The 21436-nt window shown below is 33.9% G+C and overlaps 1 protein-coding gene across 1 annotated transcript in view; it reads left to right on the forward strand.

Moving 5' to 3' along the window:
- The window catches only part of LOC118197038 (protein spaetzle 3-like), a 48176-nt gene that overhangs the window by 15269 nt on the left and 11471 nt on the right, over positions 1-21436 (forward strand). The window contains exon 2 of the mRNA XM_085810346.1: positions 18154-18284. Within this exon, the coding sequence (XP_085666472.1) occupies positions 18154-18284 (131 nt within the window). The remainder of the gene's footprint in view (positions 1-18153; positions 18285-21436) is intronic.

The raw sequence follows: 21436 nt of genomic DNA on the forward strand, positions 1-21436 counted from the left end.
CTCGCAGGACTCTAAATTAAACAATAACAGTTAAATAAATTTAAACGTTAGTCCAAGACTACATAATCAAATAACTAAACTATAAGCGGGCTTCCTTTAATTTCACTAACGTGTGAGTTTAAAGCCTCGGCTACAAGAAAATGCAAAATTCGGGATACTTACTTTTAGGCAGAGCTGGCGAAATTCCAACAGAACAGCCAGAAACTCTGTTCCTAAGACTCAAAGACCCTCAGCTTATATACACTAAAAGCTAATTTGCATTCTTGTGAGGCATACGGAAAAAAAAAGGACCATAGTAAAGATCAAATAAGTAGGTAGATTAAATCCAAGAAATCACAATAACTGGTTAATTAACATAAAGTGCTTCACATCTTTAATATGAAAAAAAAACCCAAAGCATTATTAATTAATTCTAAAAACCTTGGTTTATACTATTTACGTACATAATTAATTGAATTTATTAAGTTATGTCAAAGTTCACTAGAATTATCTATGTAAAGGGAGGGATGTCTTCAACGAGAACTTTCTAAGGGAAATTGGCTAGTATTGACATTACACTTTGATAAAACCACGAAAATGTTTTGCTATTAGACCGTTCGCCAAAATTTTAATCCAGATCGAATTATCAGCACCCATTGGTTTTTGACTCACTGTCGTTAGTATTCTAGGAACATTGTGTTTCGATTATGTTAAATTAGAATCTAATAAGTAGGACACCTATCAAAAAAAATATTCCTTATCTTGATTTGTTTCCGCAATACTAAAAACTGTCATCTACAAACTCATAAATAGTTTTGTAGAAAGAAGAGCTTTTGTGATTATTTCAAAAAGAACTAATCAAATTTTGCTACTGTATTTTTTGTTTTCTTTTGCTTTGATTATTTTGTAAAAACATCTGCCCACTAGTGCCACTCAATAAAATTGTTGAACACCGGTAATTCGACCCGATAAAATCTCAACGAATAGGCTGGAGGCATGGGAGTTCTTGTGGGTTTCCTCGCGTGTGATGTGAGTACGAGCCAGTTTCCCTCAACAGGGCCTCCGCAAAAGTATACTTTTCCTTAGTTAGCTTAGGTGAATAGCCTTCAGGAACGCTGCCAAAAGCTAAATAATCCAATCCAAATCCTTTTTAAGGTCCAACAGTGGCCGAGCGGTAGAGTAGCTAAACATTAATAGTTCGGACCGAGGTTCGAATCCTGCGAACGGTCTGATTTCATGGGCGTTTACGCGGTTTTCCAAATATGTAATGTGTATAGGAGTCAGTTTCCATTAGAAAGTCCTCCATGAAGGTATCCCTACCCTTAAGAAGATAGCCCTCGAATGCTTTGCGGTAGTCAATAAACCAAACCAAACCAACCAAATCCTCGTAAAGCATCAAATCTTCAGATGGAACCTGAAATGAAAAAGATAGAATTTCTGCGATTAATTTCTCAAGAAATATTTAGGCATGCTGTCTTTGAAATAACTTTTACAATCATAAAAGTGCACAAGGTATACCATGATACAATGATAACCTTTCATTTATAATCACTGGCAATATACATATCAGCCAGAGTATTAACTGTAATATTTTAATAATTCAAAGTATTGTGTAAATCTTTCAATTACTTTTGGAAGAAGAATGCAAAGTATTCTAATTCTCTTTTAAGCCTTTCGTGAGCTGTAAGAATGAAGAAGTTTAATTCTGCCTTATTCAAAATTAATTAAGCTTAATAGCAGCTGTTCATTTCCCTACATTATTTAAGCTGCCTTGATAAAGATTAATAATTTCTTCACTAATCTAAAATAGCTATTAAGTATCAAAGTAACAGACAGTAATTCTCAATAAAATATTTCCTTTGAGAATAACTGAATGATAAAAATAAGAACGAAATAAGTTTTTTTCAAGCTTTACTTTCCTTAGTAATCATAAATTTCGGATAAACGATAATTTTGCCTAAATTTTTGTAGATTAATAATTTGAAACGTGTATTCCCTTCTCAAATGTTTAAAGATTAATATTTTATATGCATGTTAAGATAATGTGATGCATGTGTAAAGATAATTAAGGTTATTAGAGCAGAGAATATGAAAAATCAGCTATACTGTATTATACTCCCTGTATATACTGTACTGTATTATACTCCGGTATTCTAGTTGCTAGCATGGATCTTCTAGTTGATAACTGGATCTGGCAACCACTTATATCATGAGAACACGCTAGGGACCAAAAATAATAAGTCCTTACAATTCCCTCATATTTAAAGAATGGTTGGAGAGAGGCTTGTGACCCACTCGACCAACTCCAAGTAGTGTCAGTTATCGTCCATCGCATTTTACTTCGAGCACAACTCTAGATACTATCAGTAGAAAACATGAAAAATCCTCTGTATCTTTGCCGCAATTCAAACTGGGGATTTTCTGATTTCTAAATGCTCGTGCTTCACTAGAGTCACAATTCACAGCTCGTGCTCGTACTTCACGAGAGAGCACAGAAGAGAGCCCGTAACTCGTTACAAAGTTAAGAAAATGCGGTTATTGATGATGATAACTATGATGTCAATATCGATGCTGATTATTAGATAATGTTATCGACGTCGATTTTTTAATGATATCAATAATGTTGCCGATGTTGATCATGATGTTGTCGATGTCGATCATGATGTTGTCGATGTCGATGACGCCGGCTACGACAATCATGATGATATGAGGACGATCATGATGATATGAGGATGATATGAGGATGATATGGTGTCGGAGACAGTGATATCGACTTCGAAGGCGTCGACAAATCGTGATAATAAGGGATGTTGATTATGTCACTGATGATTTTGTGGTGATGCCGTTGACGATGAAGATGTCATTGACAAGGCTGTCGTAGATGACACCGATGATGATTATGATGATCTTGATCATGATGATAAATTGCGATGATGATAACGGTGACAATTATTACAATGATGTTCATACGTTTTTGTGTTTTCCTTTAAAAGTATAAATACGCCGATAGGCAAGGTTCAAGCGCACAGCCCTCGTACATATATTATCTACCAGACTTACTGTTGAAAATTAATTTTGGTAATACTGTTGCTCTTCATGAGCGCTCACAGTGTTTTTCTTAGCATATTATGAAAACGTGTATTTTAAGAGGGAAAAGTGACTGAAAAGATATTTTTGATTATTCATCTATTTCAACAATCCCAGTGTTGTCTTGTCCTCAAAAACAGTGCACAAAAACTTAATTTAATGCATATATTATTTAAGAATATAGTAAAAAATCTGAAAGAATTGAGATTTTAACGGAAGTGTGAAAGGGCTGTTTTAAAATTCAATGTGATCTATCAGTAGAGGTTATGAATAGAGATGGTCTAGGTGGAATAAAGAAATATTTTGTAAGATACTAGATGAATATACACTTAGACTAACATAGGAATGTTATATATCCTTTACATATTTGAAATGTAAAATATATATATATAAAACGGAATTCTTTAAAAACATTTAATGTTTTTAAAGATATATATAATTAAAACATTTAATGTTTTTAATTATATATATCGTAAATTAAATGCGTTTTTATTTAAATCAATCAGATTAAAAATTTTAACAATGTTCTCAAGATTAGCCTCTATTGCTTCTAAATATCTTCAGTCGTTTGCAAGATTACTATCTTACATTTTCCCAATAGCAATAGACTCGAGTGAAAAATAAAACAACCGTAAATCGTGTTTCAATATTAATAGCTCTTTTGGGTTAAAAATCTGTATAATCTGTATTTATTATTTCAGTATGTATCGCTGCAATGAAACCATATAGGGAGTGATTCCGTAAAACAAAATATTTCATTTTATTGCCCAATATTTGTTACACCTCCTTCAAAATAATCTCTTCCCACTGTAGTATTCTCATGCTAGCGTTCTTTCCAATCGTCGAAACATGTTTTAAAGTCATTTTCGTAAAACCGCTTCAGAACACGCAACAAAATTTCTTTGCTTACAGCAATAGACTTAAAACGCTAATCATAAAGCAATAATTTTAACAGCAGAAATTTTTAAAAAAATCGCACAGAGACAAATTAGATGAAAATAGAAATTACGAAGCGGCATTTGTTGAATTTTTGGCAGAAATACTCTAACAACAAAAGTACTATAAATAAATGAATTACCGTGGTGAAAAATCCACGAGTTTCCTCACCAGCTCGTTTTCCACCAGCTCAGAATTCAGCTCGTCTTTTGCGAATTTTTCCGCATAAAACTCCGTAAAATACTCAGATTTTTTTTTTTTTTTTTTTTTTTTTTCCTGTTAGGGCGGTTGTTAGAAATTCATGACGTACATCACCACGACAATTGAAGAAAATAATCACCATCATTTTTAATTTTTTATGTTTCGCTCTGAGAGCCCTTCACTTGATTATTGAGCTGTTTCTGTATCATATTCTGACATTCGTGTTTCATCCTTGGTAATAATACATTATAAAAAGGACTCTTCTTGAGAAAACATCCTTTAAGTCATTTAAACACGTTGATGTTTTCGAAAAAATTCATTGCTTTTGGAACAACATGAGAAAATATTCGCTAGGAGAGCAAATGAACTTTCAGAATTGATTGACAGAATCTAAATGATATCAGAGTTTGTTCAATAATATCTTTTATTGTTAAATGACGACCACCAAGTACCACATCTCCGATTTCATGGACGCTTTGCTCCTTAGTCGAAGTTGATGGTGTAGTAAAACGTGGTTCAACCTTGTCGCATTCTCTGCCGTCCTTAAGCATCTTATATCACTCAAAAACTCTCGCTTTTGATACGGTAATATCCTCAAGGGTTTCTTGCAATATTTCAATCGTTTTTGTTGAGGGATTTCATTCAGAAAACAAAATATAGTGCTCAATATAGTCTTTGCTCAATTGCATTCGCCATTCCGGAAGTCACCGAAAACGAAAATTCTCTATTCTTTGAAAACAAATTCTTTTGCTTGCGATAAAAATGAATGAACAACCATGTAGAGTCCTTCCGATTCACGTTTGTGTGAACACTGGAATAGTAGTAACTGCACAGGAGAAGGGTTAAAAGTACTCTTTATTAAGTCTTTAAACTTTACAATGCATGAACTCGACGCTAACAAACTACACCTCTGCTTGGATGGTAACTGAAATTCAGATAACGAAACTAACTAAATATTTAAGATATGTACAAGTCCTTGAACTAAATTACAGGGCTCAGATCCCGTTTCTTAAACTCCCCGATCGAAACTAGTGGCAGCAAGTAAATGCAATTAAGCCACTTGAACCAGCAATCACTTTGTTAGCAAACGTTTAAACAGCAGAGGTGGCGGCTGTAGCTTAGCTCTTCCTCTTTCCTACTGAAACTCGGCTGTTAAACTCTTTCTTCAAAGTTGGAATTTGCATTCCTTTACGCGCGTTACAAAATTTAAATATTCTGTCACTGACAATTAGAGGAATGAAGGCTTATAGGAAAGAATAGCAAATTAAATGGAAATTGGTAATTTAAAATAAATATAAATCCCTACAACCAGATATAGGTGGAAGATGCAACAACTTCTGAAAAAAAAACTTTCCGTGCGATATTGCTTATTGTGAATGTATCATTCCTAATGATTTTTTATCATAGTAGTCAGTAGTATTCCTTAACATCGGCTAAACTAAACAATACAATAACATCGGCAATATGAAGTCCTCAACTTTAATACATATTAAAATTTAGATCTCGTATGTATAGAAGTTGATTTCATTGCTTCAAATCACTTCCTCCTTTTAGGTTGTAAAATAGTGACAAAACACAAGTGAGTGAATTGCGCGATCAGCTACGATAAAATGCTTAACTCAACGTGAAGAGGGTTTAACACCCAGGCCCAATACACGGCCCCGGATGTATCAGATTAAAGAAAACCACAAGTCTTTCGTTAGGGCATAACCCGCTGTCTGCTTGCAAGCCCCAATGAATAAATTATCTCCACTCGAACGGAGAGTCGTAAAGCAGCAGGCTGGACGTCATGTTCCATGAGAGAAACAATCAATTTCCCTGCAAAACGGCCATCCTTGACCCGCAGCATGGACAAACAAGCTAGCACTTGCCCACAAGGAAGATGAGGTCATGTATAATGCGTCTCGGAACCGTAATATCTGTCACTGATGCTAACAGCCACTTTCAACCAGTGTTTCTTTCTTGAAGAGTTTCCTTTTTTTTTATTGTTATTGTTTGCTATTTATTTATTTTCTTTTTCTCAAACGCGAGATTTCGTATTTTGTCTTCATACGCGGTTTGTAAAAGGTATTCCGTAATAATTATTTTCAGGAGGTTTCTAGCTCTTGAAAGCAGTTTTGCTGTTTTGAAACAATATATGTCTTCAAAATCGGGTGCTGTGCTGTTCTTGGGGGGAAGGAGGGAAGGGAAATCTTTGCATGTCTATTTTAGCATCAAATAGTACTTTAATTAAATTTTGATGTGAATTATAAATCCGAAAATGCGTCTATTTGTTTTCAGGAACAAACTGAAGGGTTTCATTTGCACTCTTGCTGCTCCAAATACTTTTTTAAACCATTATTTAGCAGAAACAGGAATTTTATCCATTTTAGTTTTATTCGTATCTGTGATTTGTAAAGAACAGCACAGTACTCGTTTTTGTATTCGTGATGTAAGTTATTGATACCTTTATAAAACACAGTTGTTTCATAAGAGTCCGCTTTCGACACACCGATACAGATGGGCCGTTTTTTGAAAAGGCAGATAAGAGTTGCCGCACACTTATGAAGATCAATTTTTAACTAGAAAAAAGCGAGCACCTTTATGCCAAATAAAGCTCATGTAAGTCCGATTTCTGTCTGCATTACTCATTAATTAATTATGCAACTTAAGCAGAGGATGGAATAAATCTTCGGCACTTTTATATAAAGTCTCTTTTTAATTAAAGTGCCCTCATCTTGGTACGAGCAAAGTAATTTTCAGTAAAGATGCCGAAGATTTATTTTACCACTTGCCTCATTAATTAATCAGTAATGCAGTCAAAGGACTGACTCCGGCATAAGAGAATACCAACCTGACGGTATCCGCACCCTCGTAAAGATTGCTTTTTTGAATTAGAAAATCATCTTATCATAATTGAAAATCATAAGTGTGCAGCGTGTTGGGGCAAGGAAAGTTTTTTGGTTTTTCGAATAGTGGTTGACTTGGCATAAGAGTGCAGGCAGCCTTCCATTTAGGTAACGATTAAAATATCCACGATCTCGAATTTCAACGAGTTGTTTCTAATGTTCCTGCTCAAGAAGAAAATATAATCTTCACAAACACATCAAATGAAGAATGATTAAAATTACTGTTCAAAAAGGACTGACTGAGTGAGTTTTCGTGTTTTTCTCCAAACCTACCAAAATTACGAGCTAGCTTGTTTTAAAAGCCTTTCAGGAAGCTATTCTTTTAATATCAAATAATCTTCAAGTTCTCATAATGCAAAGGATCTCCATTTGTCTAACCACTAAATATTCGGATCTACCATTATTACCATTATCCAAACAGTTTATTTTCTTTCTCAGATAAATAAAAATAAGCTTATCGTAAATTTATTTAAGTGTTCTTATTTTTTTACTTGATTTGATTTTACGTAATAGATAACATTTTCCTCCGGATTAAATTGGTTGAAAATAGATACAAACAAATTAGGAATGAAATTTGTAATACGGATCATTTATCTTTCCTACGAAATTTTTTTATCTGCCTTCGGAAAATTTGTTCAGCTTTAATGTTTAAGTGTTATTTATAAAAATATAAACACTGCTAGGTTATTCAAAAAATTCTTCTTCTCCATTTGTCTTGTCGCTATATTGGTAGCACATTCAATTTAGGATACATCAGGATATTATTTATGTGCACTGAACAGTCCTTTCTAAATCGTTAAGGTTATTCCTATAAAATGAAGCCTAACTTAATAAACGGTATAGAAAAAATGTCAAAAAAATAATCGAGAATGAAAAACGCGTTTGAAGCAACTTGCTTCTTGAGAGATAAACTATGCACATTCAACAAAATTTCTACATCAGACTTTCTGAGCGTTTATTTATTCATTTATTTAACGCTTGTATAGTCAAAACTCCATACTTCTAACTAAAAATTTCAAAATTATAAATTAAATAAAAGGGAAATATTTAATTTAGGATAGTATTCAATTATAATAAATTAATTATTAGAAACGTGAATCGTTTCAAATCAGATTCGCTTTGTCGTTAAGATTTAATTTTTTTCATTAGATTGGTAGCACTTTTCACAAATATTAATCCTATTTTTTCCAAATGATAGTGATTAGTTTACTTGAATATGACAAAACACACGAAGGTTATGTGTCCAATGGTGGGGATGCCTTCATGGGGGAATTTCTGTAGAAAAGTGTGGTTCATGTTCACGTTACACATGAGAAAAAGCAACGAAAGCTAAACATCGATGGGGTTCGAATACAAATCGAGTTTACCAGCATTCATTCGTCTACAGGCGGTCGAAGCGGTAGTGAAGGCTGGTTGCAGTCTCTTAATTAAAATATTTCAACTTAATGCCAATTATTTATACAGTTTATGTGAAGAGCCGATTTACAAAACTGGACACCTGGGACAAAACCTTTCATGGAGCACCCTTCTAATTTTTTCCAACATAACGTATGTCACAGAATGTAAATTATGCGAAGCATTTTGAGAAATAACTTAAAAATTAAAAAAATTCTCATTTAATATTTTTTGTACATTCTGTTGTCAATAACTTTAGTCTATTTCATGTTATGTAAAATCTAAACTTACACGGTTTAAACTAGGGTCTTGTTTTCTTGTTAATTACAAGCATTAACCATTAAATTATAGAGACACTGTTCCATATAATTGTTTGTCAGTTTAATAAAGAAATGTATGAATTCAAATTTTTTTACAAGTAAATAAATAAATGCATAATTTTAAATTTTTAACATATAATTCAAGTATGCTCCTCCTAACACTAAAGTAATAATTTCTTATGCCTAATATTTTGCACCTTGTATACAAATTTGTTATTCCTGTTTTAAAATTATAAAATTACATAATAACGATATCGTTCGCCAATCTGTCTATTGCGAAACAATAGCTTTGTGTCCTTATTTTTGAAGAAAACCGTGAAAAACTAAAACATAAATTTGAAATTTTGTTCCTTTATTCTAATTTCATGTTCCTAAAATATCTGCTGGTAGACACTAAGTGGCACTCTTGGATGTAAGAATAATTAAATTCGTTATCAGGAACGTATGCAGAGATCAATGACATCATCTGTTATGCATTAGAGTTATGAATTCGATTTAATAATTTATTTTAAGAAGGCGATAATACATGTTTTCGTTTATCTCCAAAATATCTTGTGAGACACTAAGGCCAGCACCGGTTAGGAACCGCTGCTCTAGATCACTGGTGGACAAGACCACCAAACCCATAAAAATTACAATCAAAGGACTTCTTTTTAATAAATTATTATTAAATACGTGGACGCTATTAACTGATTACAATGTTTTGTTACTTGTTAATGACTAAATCTTTGCTTATGGAGGGAAATCTCTAAAAGGAATAGACTAGTAGACACTTTCATAAAGTTATTTATTTATTGAAAATGATATAGAACATTTTCTGTTGTAGAACAATAGGATCCAACTATTTTTTTAATAAGGTATAGGCAAAAACGAGAAACTTTCTAAACATATTTATCTGAACATACTTGTATTTTCTCACAGCTATGTGGGTGGTAGTGGTGGTGGTGAAAAGATTTGGAGCATTAAAAAAAAACCCCAACGACTATGCTGCGCCAAGCGTAAGGTTATATATATAAAATTGGAAATAAATAACCCTTGGAAACGATCTCCAGAATCATACAAAAGTATCCATACAAAGAAAAAGGGTAACTGGGTGATATAACTGAGTATAAGAACAAAATGAAGGTATGATATAAAACGACAGCAATGGTAGAAATTTGAGAGCAAAATTTAAAAACTATTTTCTGTGTAGAAAACACCTGTCTGAAGATGTTGCATGTTAAAAGACCAAATGCAGTTAAAATTTAAATGCGATAATAAATTTTGATAGCCTTTAAAAAACTAAAGATATTAAAATGGGGTTCTTCCCCAATTAAATCTATCAATGAAGGATTTGTTTTATGAAGAAACAGTAACCTAAGAGGATTAAAAAGAGGACAAATAATTAGAATATGTTCAATGGATAAAAGAGAATTGCATGAACTGCATATAGGTTCATTTCCTCCATTCAATAAATACTGATGAGTTAATCTTAAATGACCTATACGGAGGCGAGTCAAGAGGACTTCCTCTTTACGATTTCTGTTCAATTCCCAACACTGCACCCTGGCTTTTACACGTCTCAATTTATTGTTCACTTGAAACTCCCATAACTTCTACCTTTTATCTAACATTCTGCTTTTGACGGCCTTCTGAAAAGGAAAATCTCTAAAAGGAATAGACTGGTAGACATTTTCAACAGGCGACTTAACTGCAATATTAGCTAATTCGTTCCCCCTGATTCCAGCATGTCCAGGTACACAGCAGTAAATGCTGCTGTAACCCCGATCCTTCAAACTTTGATCTAACTTAGCTGCTTCCCAAAGTAAAGGGTCGTTATTATTATAGAAGGTTTTCATCGACATCAGGGCGGCACTTTTGGAATCAGTATAGATGATGTATTTCTTGCAGTGTTGTCTAGAAATATAGGTCATTTTAGATGGCAAATATTTCTGAGGGAAAAACAGAAAAGGCTTCAGCTAAAGCTTTTCGTAGTACCACCGCACACAAATGCCGATCCAACTTCACTGATGGGCTTTAAGCCATCCGTAGATATCGGTATCAGGGTATAGCCGTTGTTCTTGTACCTGTGCTCTTCAAAGATTTGTTGGAAACAACGTCGCAAGTATCGCTCTTGTCGAAATTTCCAAAAATGGTGAGAGTAGTAATTTTTCAGTACATCAGTACATCAGTCAAATCATAGTTTTCAAAAGTGACTGTATCTTCAAAGCGAAAGGAGGAATGCAAGAAGATCGTGCTTGGTACAAAAGATTGTACCGTCATCAAGGAGTAGTGATCGAACAGGATAAAATGGTGGAGAAATAACTCTGAAGTAGTACTCCAGAGACAATTCTTCACGTCTTAAAAATGGCTAATGGCATTCGACATAAAGACTCACTGGAGACGTTCTGAATGCACGGAGCAAATTCGCAGAACTTGATACTGGATAGGGTCAATATTCGGCAATACCGAAGGCCATGCAAATCCATAGGTAATTGATCCATATTCCATTTTCGATCGAATAAGACATCTATAAATTTGCAGCATGGAATGTCTATCAGCACCCCAAGGGATATTCGCTAAGACTTTAAGAATATTTTATTTCTTAAGCCACTTGTTCTTCAGTGTTAATACATGAAACAAGAAACTGAGCTTCTTGTCAAATATTAGTTCTATAAACTTAACCTCAGGTACCACTGGAATCAAAGAGGCACCATTTTTTTCTAGGAGGAGCTCTGGTTCTAGTGTAGGCTTCTTTTACATCAAAAGTTTACACACGCTGTCTTGTGATTTGAGAAGTTAAATCCATTTCTATTGGTCCATTTAATAATTTTGTTTAAACAAACCTATAGTTGTCTCTGAATGCAACGTATGTCTGAGCCTTGAAAACTAACCTGAAGATCATCGACATATAATGTGCCAAGAACTGATTTTAAAAGTTCATAAAGAATAGAATTAATTTTTAAATTAAAAAGAGTGACACTCAAAACGGACCCTTGGGGTACACCTTCCTCTTGGATAAACTCGTTTGACAGCAAAGAGCCTATCTGCACTTGTAAATGTCCCTCCATTAAAACGTTTTGCACGAAGACATTTCCATTTTCACCCGCGTAATACAGTATCATATAAATCACGATGTTCTCCATGTACTGCCATATGCTTTCTATATATCAGAGATATATCAGAGATTTCTATATATCAGAGACTAAGTGGTTTCTTTTCGCAAAAGCATTTCGTACAGCTGTTTCAAGAGTCACAATATTATCTGTAGTTGATCTCCCTTTTCGGAAACCACTCTGATATGGTGATAATAGACAATTTTCTTCTAAGTAGTGGACTAAGCTGTAGTTTACTATCTTTTTAAGAACTTTGTGGGTGAAACGTTAAGGGTGAAAGTAGCTTAGATAAACAAAATTGGCTCGTGTCACAAGCTATTCCGAGGGTATTTCAAAGCCAAGTTCAAGCCAAATCCTTTCTACGAAACATGTATTCACCTCTCTTTCATTTCGCATCCCTCTGCATTTATATATATATATAATGGAGATCATATTCACAGAATCTTGCGAAATCCTATTCTAGAAAACAGTGCCAGACTTCAGTATCGGGCCCAAAGCCGATATGTAACATTCATTCGCGTAATTAAAAATCTGATGTGGACTCTACGTACATGACTTTCTTGTTCAGCCTCTTAAATTATACACATTTTTTCCTACATTTCATTTAAACTCATGTCCTCCAATGATTCTAACTTAATTAACCGATTCCTCAAGGCAAGCTGAAAATGACTTCGAAAATTACTAATTTTTTTTATTTAAATATCCCTATCAATTTTTTTTTGGTACAGGAATCAAACTTATTTTATTTTTATTTTTTCATAATGAGTATAAAACGTCCCCAGATATATGTAAAGGAGCCGGGAGACCGCATTAAAAATTGGATTTCTTTATGAGTCCAAAATTATTTTTTTTTAATTTAACATTGCCAAAACATGAATATTTCGTCATTTAAGACACTTCTTTAATTAGAAGAATACGATTACTCCCTACGATTGTGAAAATAAAAACCGGTTAAGGGGAGTTGGATATATATGATATATATATTATTGCCTATTGCAATAAAATTAGGAGATGCACAACTAGTTGTTAAAACAGTCCCGCATACAAAATTTTACGGCTAACCGTTTTTGAGTTATGCTGGATACATACGCACGTACGTACGTGCCCACAAGCGGTTGAGCGGTAAAGTCGCTGAATACTGGTAGTTTGTTCCGAGATATGAAGATCGTGAACGGGCTGGCTGTATGGGCGTTTTTGTGTTTTTCTCCGTGTTAGCCGTCTATACCAGTCAGCTTCCCCTAGAAAGTCCTTCACGAAAGCATCCCTCCTGTTAGGCAAATATCAGAGGCTTTGCCATAATCACATAAACCAAACCAAACTTAGCATACGTACGTACGAACAGGCAGGCGTCACGAATTCAAAAATCGATTTTTAAATACATTTTGGAAAAAAGAGCCTTTATTCTCTCCATACTTACAAATGTCAAACAAAAAAATAGTCAAAATGCATTTGGGAGAGATCAAAATGGATATTTATTTTGAAATGTGGTAGTCGATATTTTTCGCGATTGCAATACTTGTTTTACTTCGTACAAGGAAGTAAAATGGACAAATATTTCTAGTTTAATAGATTTTTCTTATCATTATTATGTTTTGATTTTAAAGTTATACAACTGCATCAGAATATTAATATTGTGCTTTTAGCATTTGAAAACTTAGAAATTACTTCCGTGAAGATTCTTTTCCCATACTCTTCACAACAGAATTATGACTTAAAGAATGTTACCCATCAGTAAATTATAAAAGAATATCCCTAAACGACATTAAAGGAAGAAAATATCAACGTCAATTTATTCTAATTTATTTTTAACCAACCCTTTAAAGGCAAACTGAGAATAATGTCAAAAATCCCAATTTTGAAATTAAATATATCTGCAGTAACCCCCCCACACACACACACATACACGTGGGAGTCAAATTTCGTTTTTTATTCCTTATCATGAGTATAAACTTTTATTAAATATAAAAACTGAGATCGGAAGACTAATGTAAAATTATGTTTTGTAATTTTCCCAAGATTTTTTTTTTTTTAATTTAAAAATGCCAAAACATGAATATATGCAACAATTGAGATGCTTTTGTAACTGGAAATAATAGGTATATCAACGGCTGCGAAAATAAAAGTAACTTGAGGCTTCCTGTGGACACGGATGTAATGAAAGTTTCGATATGGATGATATAGATGTAGGACAATGTCCATCGTGGCTGTATAAATATTGATTTTTATTGTTTATAAAACATACTCCAATATAAAATATGCAGCTTAATTTACGCAAGCTGTGCGCCTGTTTTGTTTATTATATTTGTGCTTTTTCGTATTGTTACGAATTTTGTATAATGTAACATGAACGGCTTCAAGAAAAGAAAAGCTTTGCCAAACAAATAAAATTACACGGAGAAGTCTATTTAACATTGAGATAAATGGCTATCTCTCAAAATTGGCGAGATATCGCCAAGCTAACGTCGGTTTTGGGCGACTAATTTTGTCGACAAATTTGGGTAGAAATCGCCAAAAGTCGCCAAACTTGGTGACCATTTAGCAACAATTTGGTCCGGCTCCTGTGTAACTGTACTTGGTACTGTAATTAAATAACTGACATTGATCTCTATATGTAACTTAACCGCATCTGTAACTTATATGGATCTTTAACCGTATATGCCATCCAGTAATTTCGAAAAATGGAAGGTACTGGAAATTTCCCGGCAACCAGGGGGTAACTATGTAAGATCGGAAAGAGCACCAGTTCTCATTTTTTAGCTCAGAATCGACTTCGGAGCATTAAGAGATCTCCGTGCGCGTTTCGCTCTTTAGATGTGCGTTGCATTGCGCTGTGCTTAACGTTCTTATTATTTTGAAGTGTTAACCACGGATTGTGCTGTGTCACACTGAAAAGAGTTGTACGAGAATTTTTGTGGAAAGTTCCGGAACTATAGAGTGTTTTTGGTAAAATAAATTCTATCAAGTTATCATCGGTTCTCTGTGCATTCAATCCATTACAAACCCGTACGCACGCAACAATATCTTTACGACAGGATGCTTGAATTAAGAGAGATATGCTACGAACACATTAGCAAAACAGCAAGCGAAGGAAGAATTGGGTAGATTCCAATATGGATGTTAATAAAGTTACAGCTCTATTTTACTCTTATTGGCTAATTAATGTTTTAGTTTGCAAATTTTAATATTACTTTTAGCTGAAGCATTATGCAAGTATATGCGTCCCGAGAGCTGCATAAGGATCATATGAGAGGGATGATTTTTTGAAACGAACCAAGAACAGAGAAGCAAGAATGAATAGTTTAACGGATTTCCAAATGAAGCAGCAATGCTTATGGTCAGCGCTTCGGTGGGTGATCATCTAAGAACTGTCGCGTGCTGCTTATTCCATTGTTTTTTATAGCTATTAAATTCGTCTATAAGACCGACTTACTTTGTGCTCCTAATTTCTAAATTGCTGCCAATCTATAGAGCTAATGTTCAACAGAGCAGATAAATATTTTGAAGAATTAATGACTACGGCTCCATTCATGTCCTGAAAATGAATATTAAACTGAATGCAGCTTATATAGATTTATTATAAGCATGTTACTAGTTAAAAATAGAAAGGGGAAATAATCAATTTAAAAAGGAAACTCAAGGAACAATTACAAATTAAAGTTAAGACTTTATTCCATGTATTCTTCACTTTACACACCCTATAATATTCTTGAATTAATCCTGCTTAGCGTATCGCAGCTGTATCATTACGGCATAATACCGCCGGTGTGATTACATAATAATACTCTTCATTGTGTTTTAGATACGATGTCGATTGCGTATAATTTGTGCATGAATATTATAAAAGTAGCTTGTAATTGAATTGCAAAATGCCTACACAAGTTTTTGAGTCTACAGTTAATTGAAAATCATGGTTAACAAAAGGGCAGATTAAAAAATTATGCAGAAAAAAAGGAATAATCCATATTGAAATCAAAAGAAAAAACTATGAACAATTTACTTGGATTTTCCAGCAATTTAACTTTTATAATAAATTCATTAGGTTTCGTAAATTAATTCAGTATCATTCAGTAATTATTTCAGTATTAGTTCAATATCGAAAAAAAAAAAAAGGCTATAAATCAATTAATACTCTAAATAAATAAAGAAATAAGGTGAAACAAAAATTAATGGTTAAACACTTGATTTAATTTTATGATTAAGCAATTTACTTTTAGTGAATGTTCCAGACTACCATCAAATTATGTACTATTGTCTTTAAAAATGATTCTCAAATACTAAGAAGCGATTACTGGCGTCTCTCTAAATTTCTTTTCCTTTTTGCAGTTCCTACAAACAGTTTTGTCTTATATTGATGGTTAGTAACAGTTATTCAATCGATCTGCAATAAACAGACTTAACACTTTTTAGGCAGAGCCCAGATAATCTGCTTCTGGTAAACCAGAAGCTGACTGTATACATTTTCATCGATATGTGCTTAAAGGGGAAATCCTTTCCCGTAGACTAAGCAGTTTTTCTCATACAACGCTTTAACTGATACACAGCCTAATCAGCCTATCTATCTATCTATCTATATAGCCTTATTGCATGTTTTTCCCACAATACCACGTGATCAATTGTATTGTACCGCTATTGCATTCTGTTACTAAGTTTGGTACGAATCCTGTACCATAATTGCTAGTAACCAATGTATTGACCTTTGTATATCTTAAACACAGTTGCATGCTAAATATATTTTGTATAACATATTCCTTTTTCCTAACTATTGTTGTACTATAGGGATTGAATGCGTATCGAGATCAAATTATATTGTACGCTACCTACTTCTTCTGTATCACATCACTACCTGCGGTATCATAACATGACTTTGTCATAGCGAATATCTAGTTTATTACACTTACTTTCAATATGTTGCTTTGTCAAATATATGTACTTGGCTATGCAATGTATCTCGATCCAGTTGTTAGTCTTCTGAGTTAAGTCGAATTCTGAATGCTTTACGCATTTCCCATGTATCAGTACACACTGATGGCTATTGTATTCTTTTATTTTTATTTCTTTTGGTATATCCTCTGTGTATTGCTGTAATCATTTACATTCATTATGTCACTATGTTCTCTATTTTTATGTTATATTGTCATTAAGTCTAATTCTACTGTCTATATTTTACTCATTGTATGTTATTGGGCTGCCCAACATCAGACTGTACTTTAGCTTATGTATATTCTATATTTGCGTGTATTACACCTTTGTAAAATTTTTGCTTATTTTCAAAACTCGCCCTTTTTGGCCCCGCATGCTTTTGTTATTTTATTTAATAAATGTGGGGCCTGGGCGGTTGTTGCGACTGTCTTTCGTGGGCATTTGGTCTGTTGAACTGCCCCCGGGTTGAATTTGACTCTGGGTTTGGGCGCCTGGTGCGTGGCGTCTTGTGATTCCTCTTTAGGCTCTAGATTTAGGTGGACGTGGTGCTATACCGATTAACCTTTTGGTAAAGGGACAGTGCCCACGTCCTCCGTTGCTTATCGCTTATATATATATATATATATATATATATAAATGCTCAATTATACTCATTTATTTTCCGTTGGAAGTTACTTATATGTATGAAGACAACATTCTTCTGCCTAAAATGCATTTAGGTACTTTCCTGTTAAATTCATAAGGCTTTTCTGTAATATGGAGTCCTTTTCTATTTTTATGCATCAAATATTTTAAGACACAATAACACGCCGAATAAATACTGATTCAGAAGTCAAACAACAAAAATCAGCGTTAATTCACAAAATTTTCACAGGACTAGTTTCGATGGTTTTACCGAACCATCATCTTCAGCTGCAAAACCGCAAATGAACAAGATAGGAAAAAATGTTTAGATAAGATAAGAAAGCCTGGACAAGAATAAGCAAGTGGCGCCATCTGTTGGCGAAACCAGAACTAAAACATAATTTCACTAAAAGCCGAAGGCAAATTTGGATTGGAATTAGGATCGTTTCGCCAACAGATGGCGCCACTTGCTTATTCTTGTCCAGGCTTTCTTATCTTATCTAAACATTTTTTCCTATCTTGTTCATTTGCGGTTTTGCAGCTGAAGATGATGGTTCGGTAAAACCATCGAAACTAGTCCTGTGAAAATTTTGTGAATTAACGCTGATTTTTGTTGTTTGACTTCTGAATTAGTATCAAATATTTTATTTTAAAAAAAACCTAATATCTAGTATAATACAAATAACTGTAAATTCTCTTTCATTGTAGGTGTTTTTATTCGCCGTTATAATTGGAAGTATACAAATGCCATTCAGTGACACTGAAATTAGCAGAGGAATACCGTGTATCCGTAGGCTGAACCAGCTCTATTGTCCATCTCCAGGACAAAACTATCCTCAGTAAGTAGAGAATAGCATGCTGCTCCCTTTCGTTTTCCTTTCCTTAACATGTCTAAGATTCATAATTATATCGTATCAGCACAAAGAAAGATATATTTTGCTTGAAAGCAGTTTTCCGGTAATACCATAGCATTGTTGAGTCATGTGATTTCGCTTTATTTGCATTATTATGTCACAAAAATTTACCTTTTTATGTTAACGACATTAGTTCGAATTCAGTTCTTTCTATCGCTTTCAGAATTCAAACTTAGCCGTTACTCTTACATAGTCTTAGCTGTTTGTTTTACTGTTTATCTCAACAAATTGCACTAAGTTCGTATACTTTTAACTTTGCCATTAATTTCGCTAAGTATGGTTTCTGTTCCCAAGAAGAATAGAATAAATGGAGTAGACATGACGTCACTAATGCAAAACCAAGGAAATAACAATATCACGGCGGTCATGTAGCCTTTCGTTTTCTGTATTCTAAGCAGAAAATCATGCAAGTTAAGTATTAAAATTAGAATGAAAGACAGAAACATTTGATGATGAATAACTGCCATGCAGACAACATTAGTTACAATATGAACCAAACCAAAGAGGAGTCGACCAATGACTACGACACTACTGCTAATCAAAGTCGTCATGTTACTTTGTGACGTTTTATGGCTTCATTTTCCTTGCGCGGAAAGTCATTTTTGTTGATTGCCGCTGTTGATCGTTTAAGTGGTCTTCTCACTAGGAGTAAATATTCATCACTAAACTTTAGCAAATATTAATCTCTTAGGTTCCGTAAGAACCTGTATCCCTTTATCTAGCTAATGTTATCGAGATGATTTAAGTCTGGTACTTCAACATTGTGTTCATCTTAAAGAAACATTAAAGGAGTGAGGTTATTTGGATCCTTTGAAAGCGATATAAGGGATTTTGAGTTAATGACTTATAGGACATCACAAAGTACAGTTCACATTTCCTCCTAAGAAATAAAGGACTTTTCAAGAATATTTCTGAATATCTTCTTCATTGTTTGCCTCAATCTCTCCCACCAAATACTTTACCATGAAGCAGGTGGAGGATTAAACCTCCACTGTATTCTCAGAGGGGTTTACTGACATTCTGTTTCCTTCCATTTAATCAATCTCAATTTATTTTCAGTACCAACGAAATTAGTATCATTTATCTCCTAACATCATACTGCAGATGTTAGGAAACGAAGCCTCATCATTTTCAGCTGTTAAAGAATGGATCGCCGATTTCAAATGTGAACACAAAAGCATTTTGTATGAATCACGAGAAAGATTTCAGTGATGGCAACAAAAAAGTAAAACATCAATGCTGCATAATATATATCATGGATTGACTGTGAAAATTGTGTCTGAACTTTTTCAGATTTTGATCAAACATGTATGACACCTCATCCATCAAGGATTGTCCAAGAGCAAAATGTCGGCTAGCCCCAGAAACTTTACTTCAGAACAGAAATCAACGCGAATTTTGAAAACAAAGGTAAAAAAAGAATCGAAGGTTAAAAAAAAAGTTGATTTTCACTGATTTTGTGATGAAAGGCTGCATTTTTAACTGGGAATAGCTCGTCTATCTGATACACGGACTGAGAGATGAAAGAGAAGAGGCCAAGAAAATTTGAAAAAAGAGTCGACCTCCATCAACACAACGTACCTCCTCACTGCACCACAAGCAGCTCTGGTCATTTCATAAGCTGCTGCGATCGATTGTGACTTCCCTTTATTTCCTCATCCATCCTATTCCCTCGATCTGGCCGCGTCATATTTTCATATGTTGCCTGCTATGAAGAATTCAATATTTGAGTGTAACTTCAATACGAACGATGATGTCACTGTTTATTTGTGTGAATCTCAGGATAAATCATTCTGTTAAATGATTTTAAACAAACTGCAGTTTATAATTCATAAACGCATTCATACAAGGTGCGCCCATAAAGTAACCGTACAAATTAAAAGATCATACGATAAAATAAAAAAGGAAAATATATGTATATTTCCTTTTCATCATCTTAACTCTTATTATAAGCCATAATAAGGCTTATAATAAGAGTGTCATCTTAACTCTTATTATAAGCCAGTTTAAAGTGGTTAGTTTGTCGTCTGCATACCAAAACGCCGGAGTCATTTTCATTTACTGAGAAGATATTGTGCAAAAGAATTTACTTCGAGGTAGAAAAACGTTATAGCATTAAATTTAATTACACATTTTAAGTCAATCCGCTACCAGAACGCTAGAGATGATTCAAACATTCATACAAGGTGATGTATGGTGATGGATCGACATCAAAAACATAAGTGTATGAGTAGTACAACCGTTTCAAATGTTTTAAATATAGATGCGAAAGATTTGAAGACGAACCAAAAATAGGGCTTCCTTTAACTTCAAAGAATGAAGGAAATTTTGAGAAAATTAGTTCTTTGGCCAAAGCTGATGGATGTGTAAAAATTCAAAAACTTTCAGACATGCTTGGGATGGGCAAAGAAAGCTGTAGGTTAATTTGCTACGAAAATTTGCTGACTATTGCGTGACAGTACAGCAATTTCTTAAAGTGTATCATAGCGGAAGATGAGACCTAGTGCCTACAATACGACCCAGAATCAAAAAGACAAAGTACATGGTGGAAAAACAGTCTTCTCCCATACAAAAAAAAAAAAAAAAAGGCGCGGATGTCGAAATTAAAGACTGAGGTGATGCTGTTGCTGATTGCATTTTTGTATTACAAAGGACTTATTCACCGTAATTTAACCATGAAAACTAATCAATTAATCAGTATTTTTACAAGGCAGTGCTTTTTCGATTAGGAAATCGGATGAGTTAAGAAGGAACTTTTCGATTCTGGGCAATGGTTTCTTTCGCACGATAATGCTAAGCGCCACGCAGTGCTGTTTGTAGAACAATTATCTTGCTAAACATTCAGTTGCAATGACAAATCACCCACCATATTCTCCTAACTTATCGCCAGCAGATTCTTTCTTTTTCTGCTTCTTAAGATGGTCACGAAGGGACAGATATTTGAAAACGCCTCGGATATTAAACCAAATGTTAGGCTTATTTTGAGAAAGGTTAGTTCCAACGCCTATGAAAAATATTTCGATTACCTGAAAAACTTTCTCTGACAATTATTTTGTGAGACATAAATTTATTTGAAG

Source organism: Stegodyphus dumicola, chromosome 2, assembly GCF_044657685.1.
Source record: "Stegodyphus dumicola isolate Sdum_Otavi_A_Nest chromosome 2, ASM4465768v1".
Lineage (NCBI taxonomy): Eukaryota > Metazoa > Arthropoda > Arachnida > Araneae > Eresidae > Stegodyphus > Stegodyphus dumicola.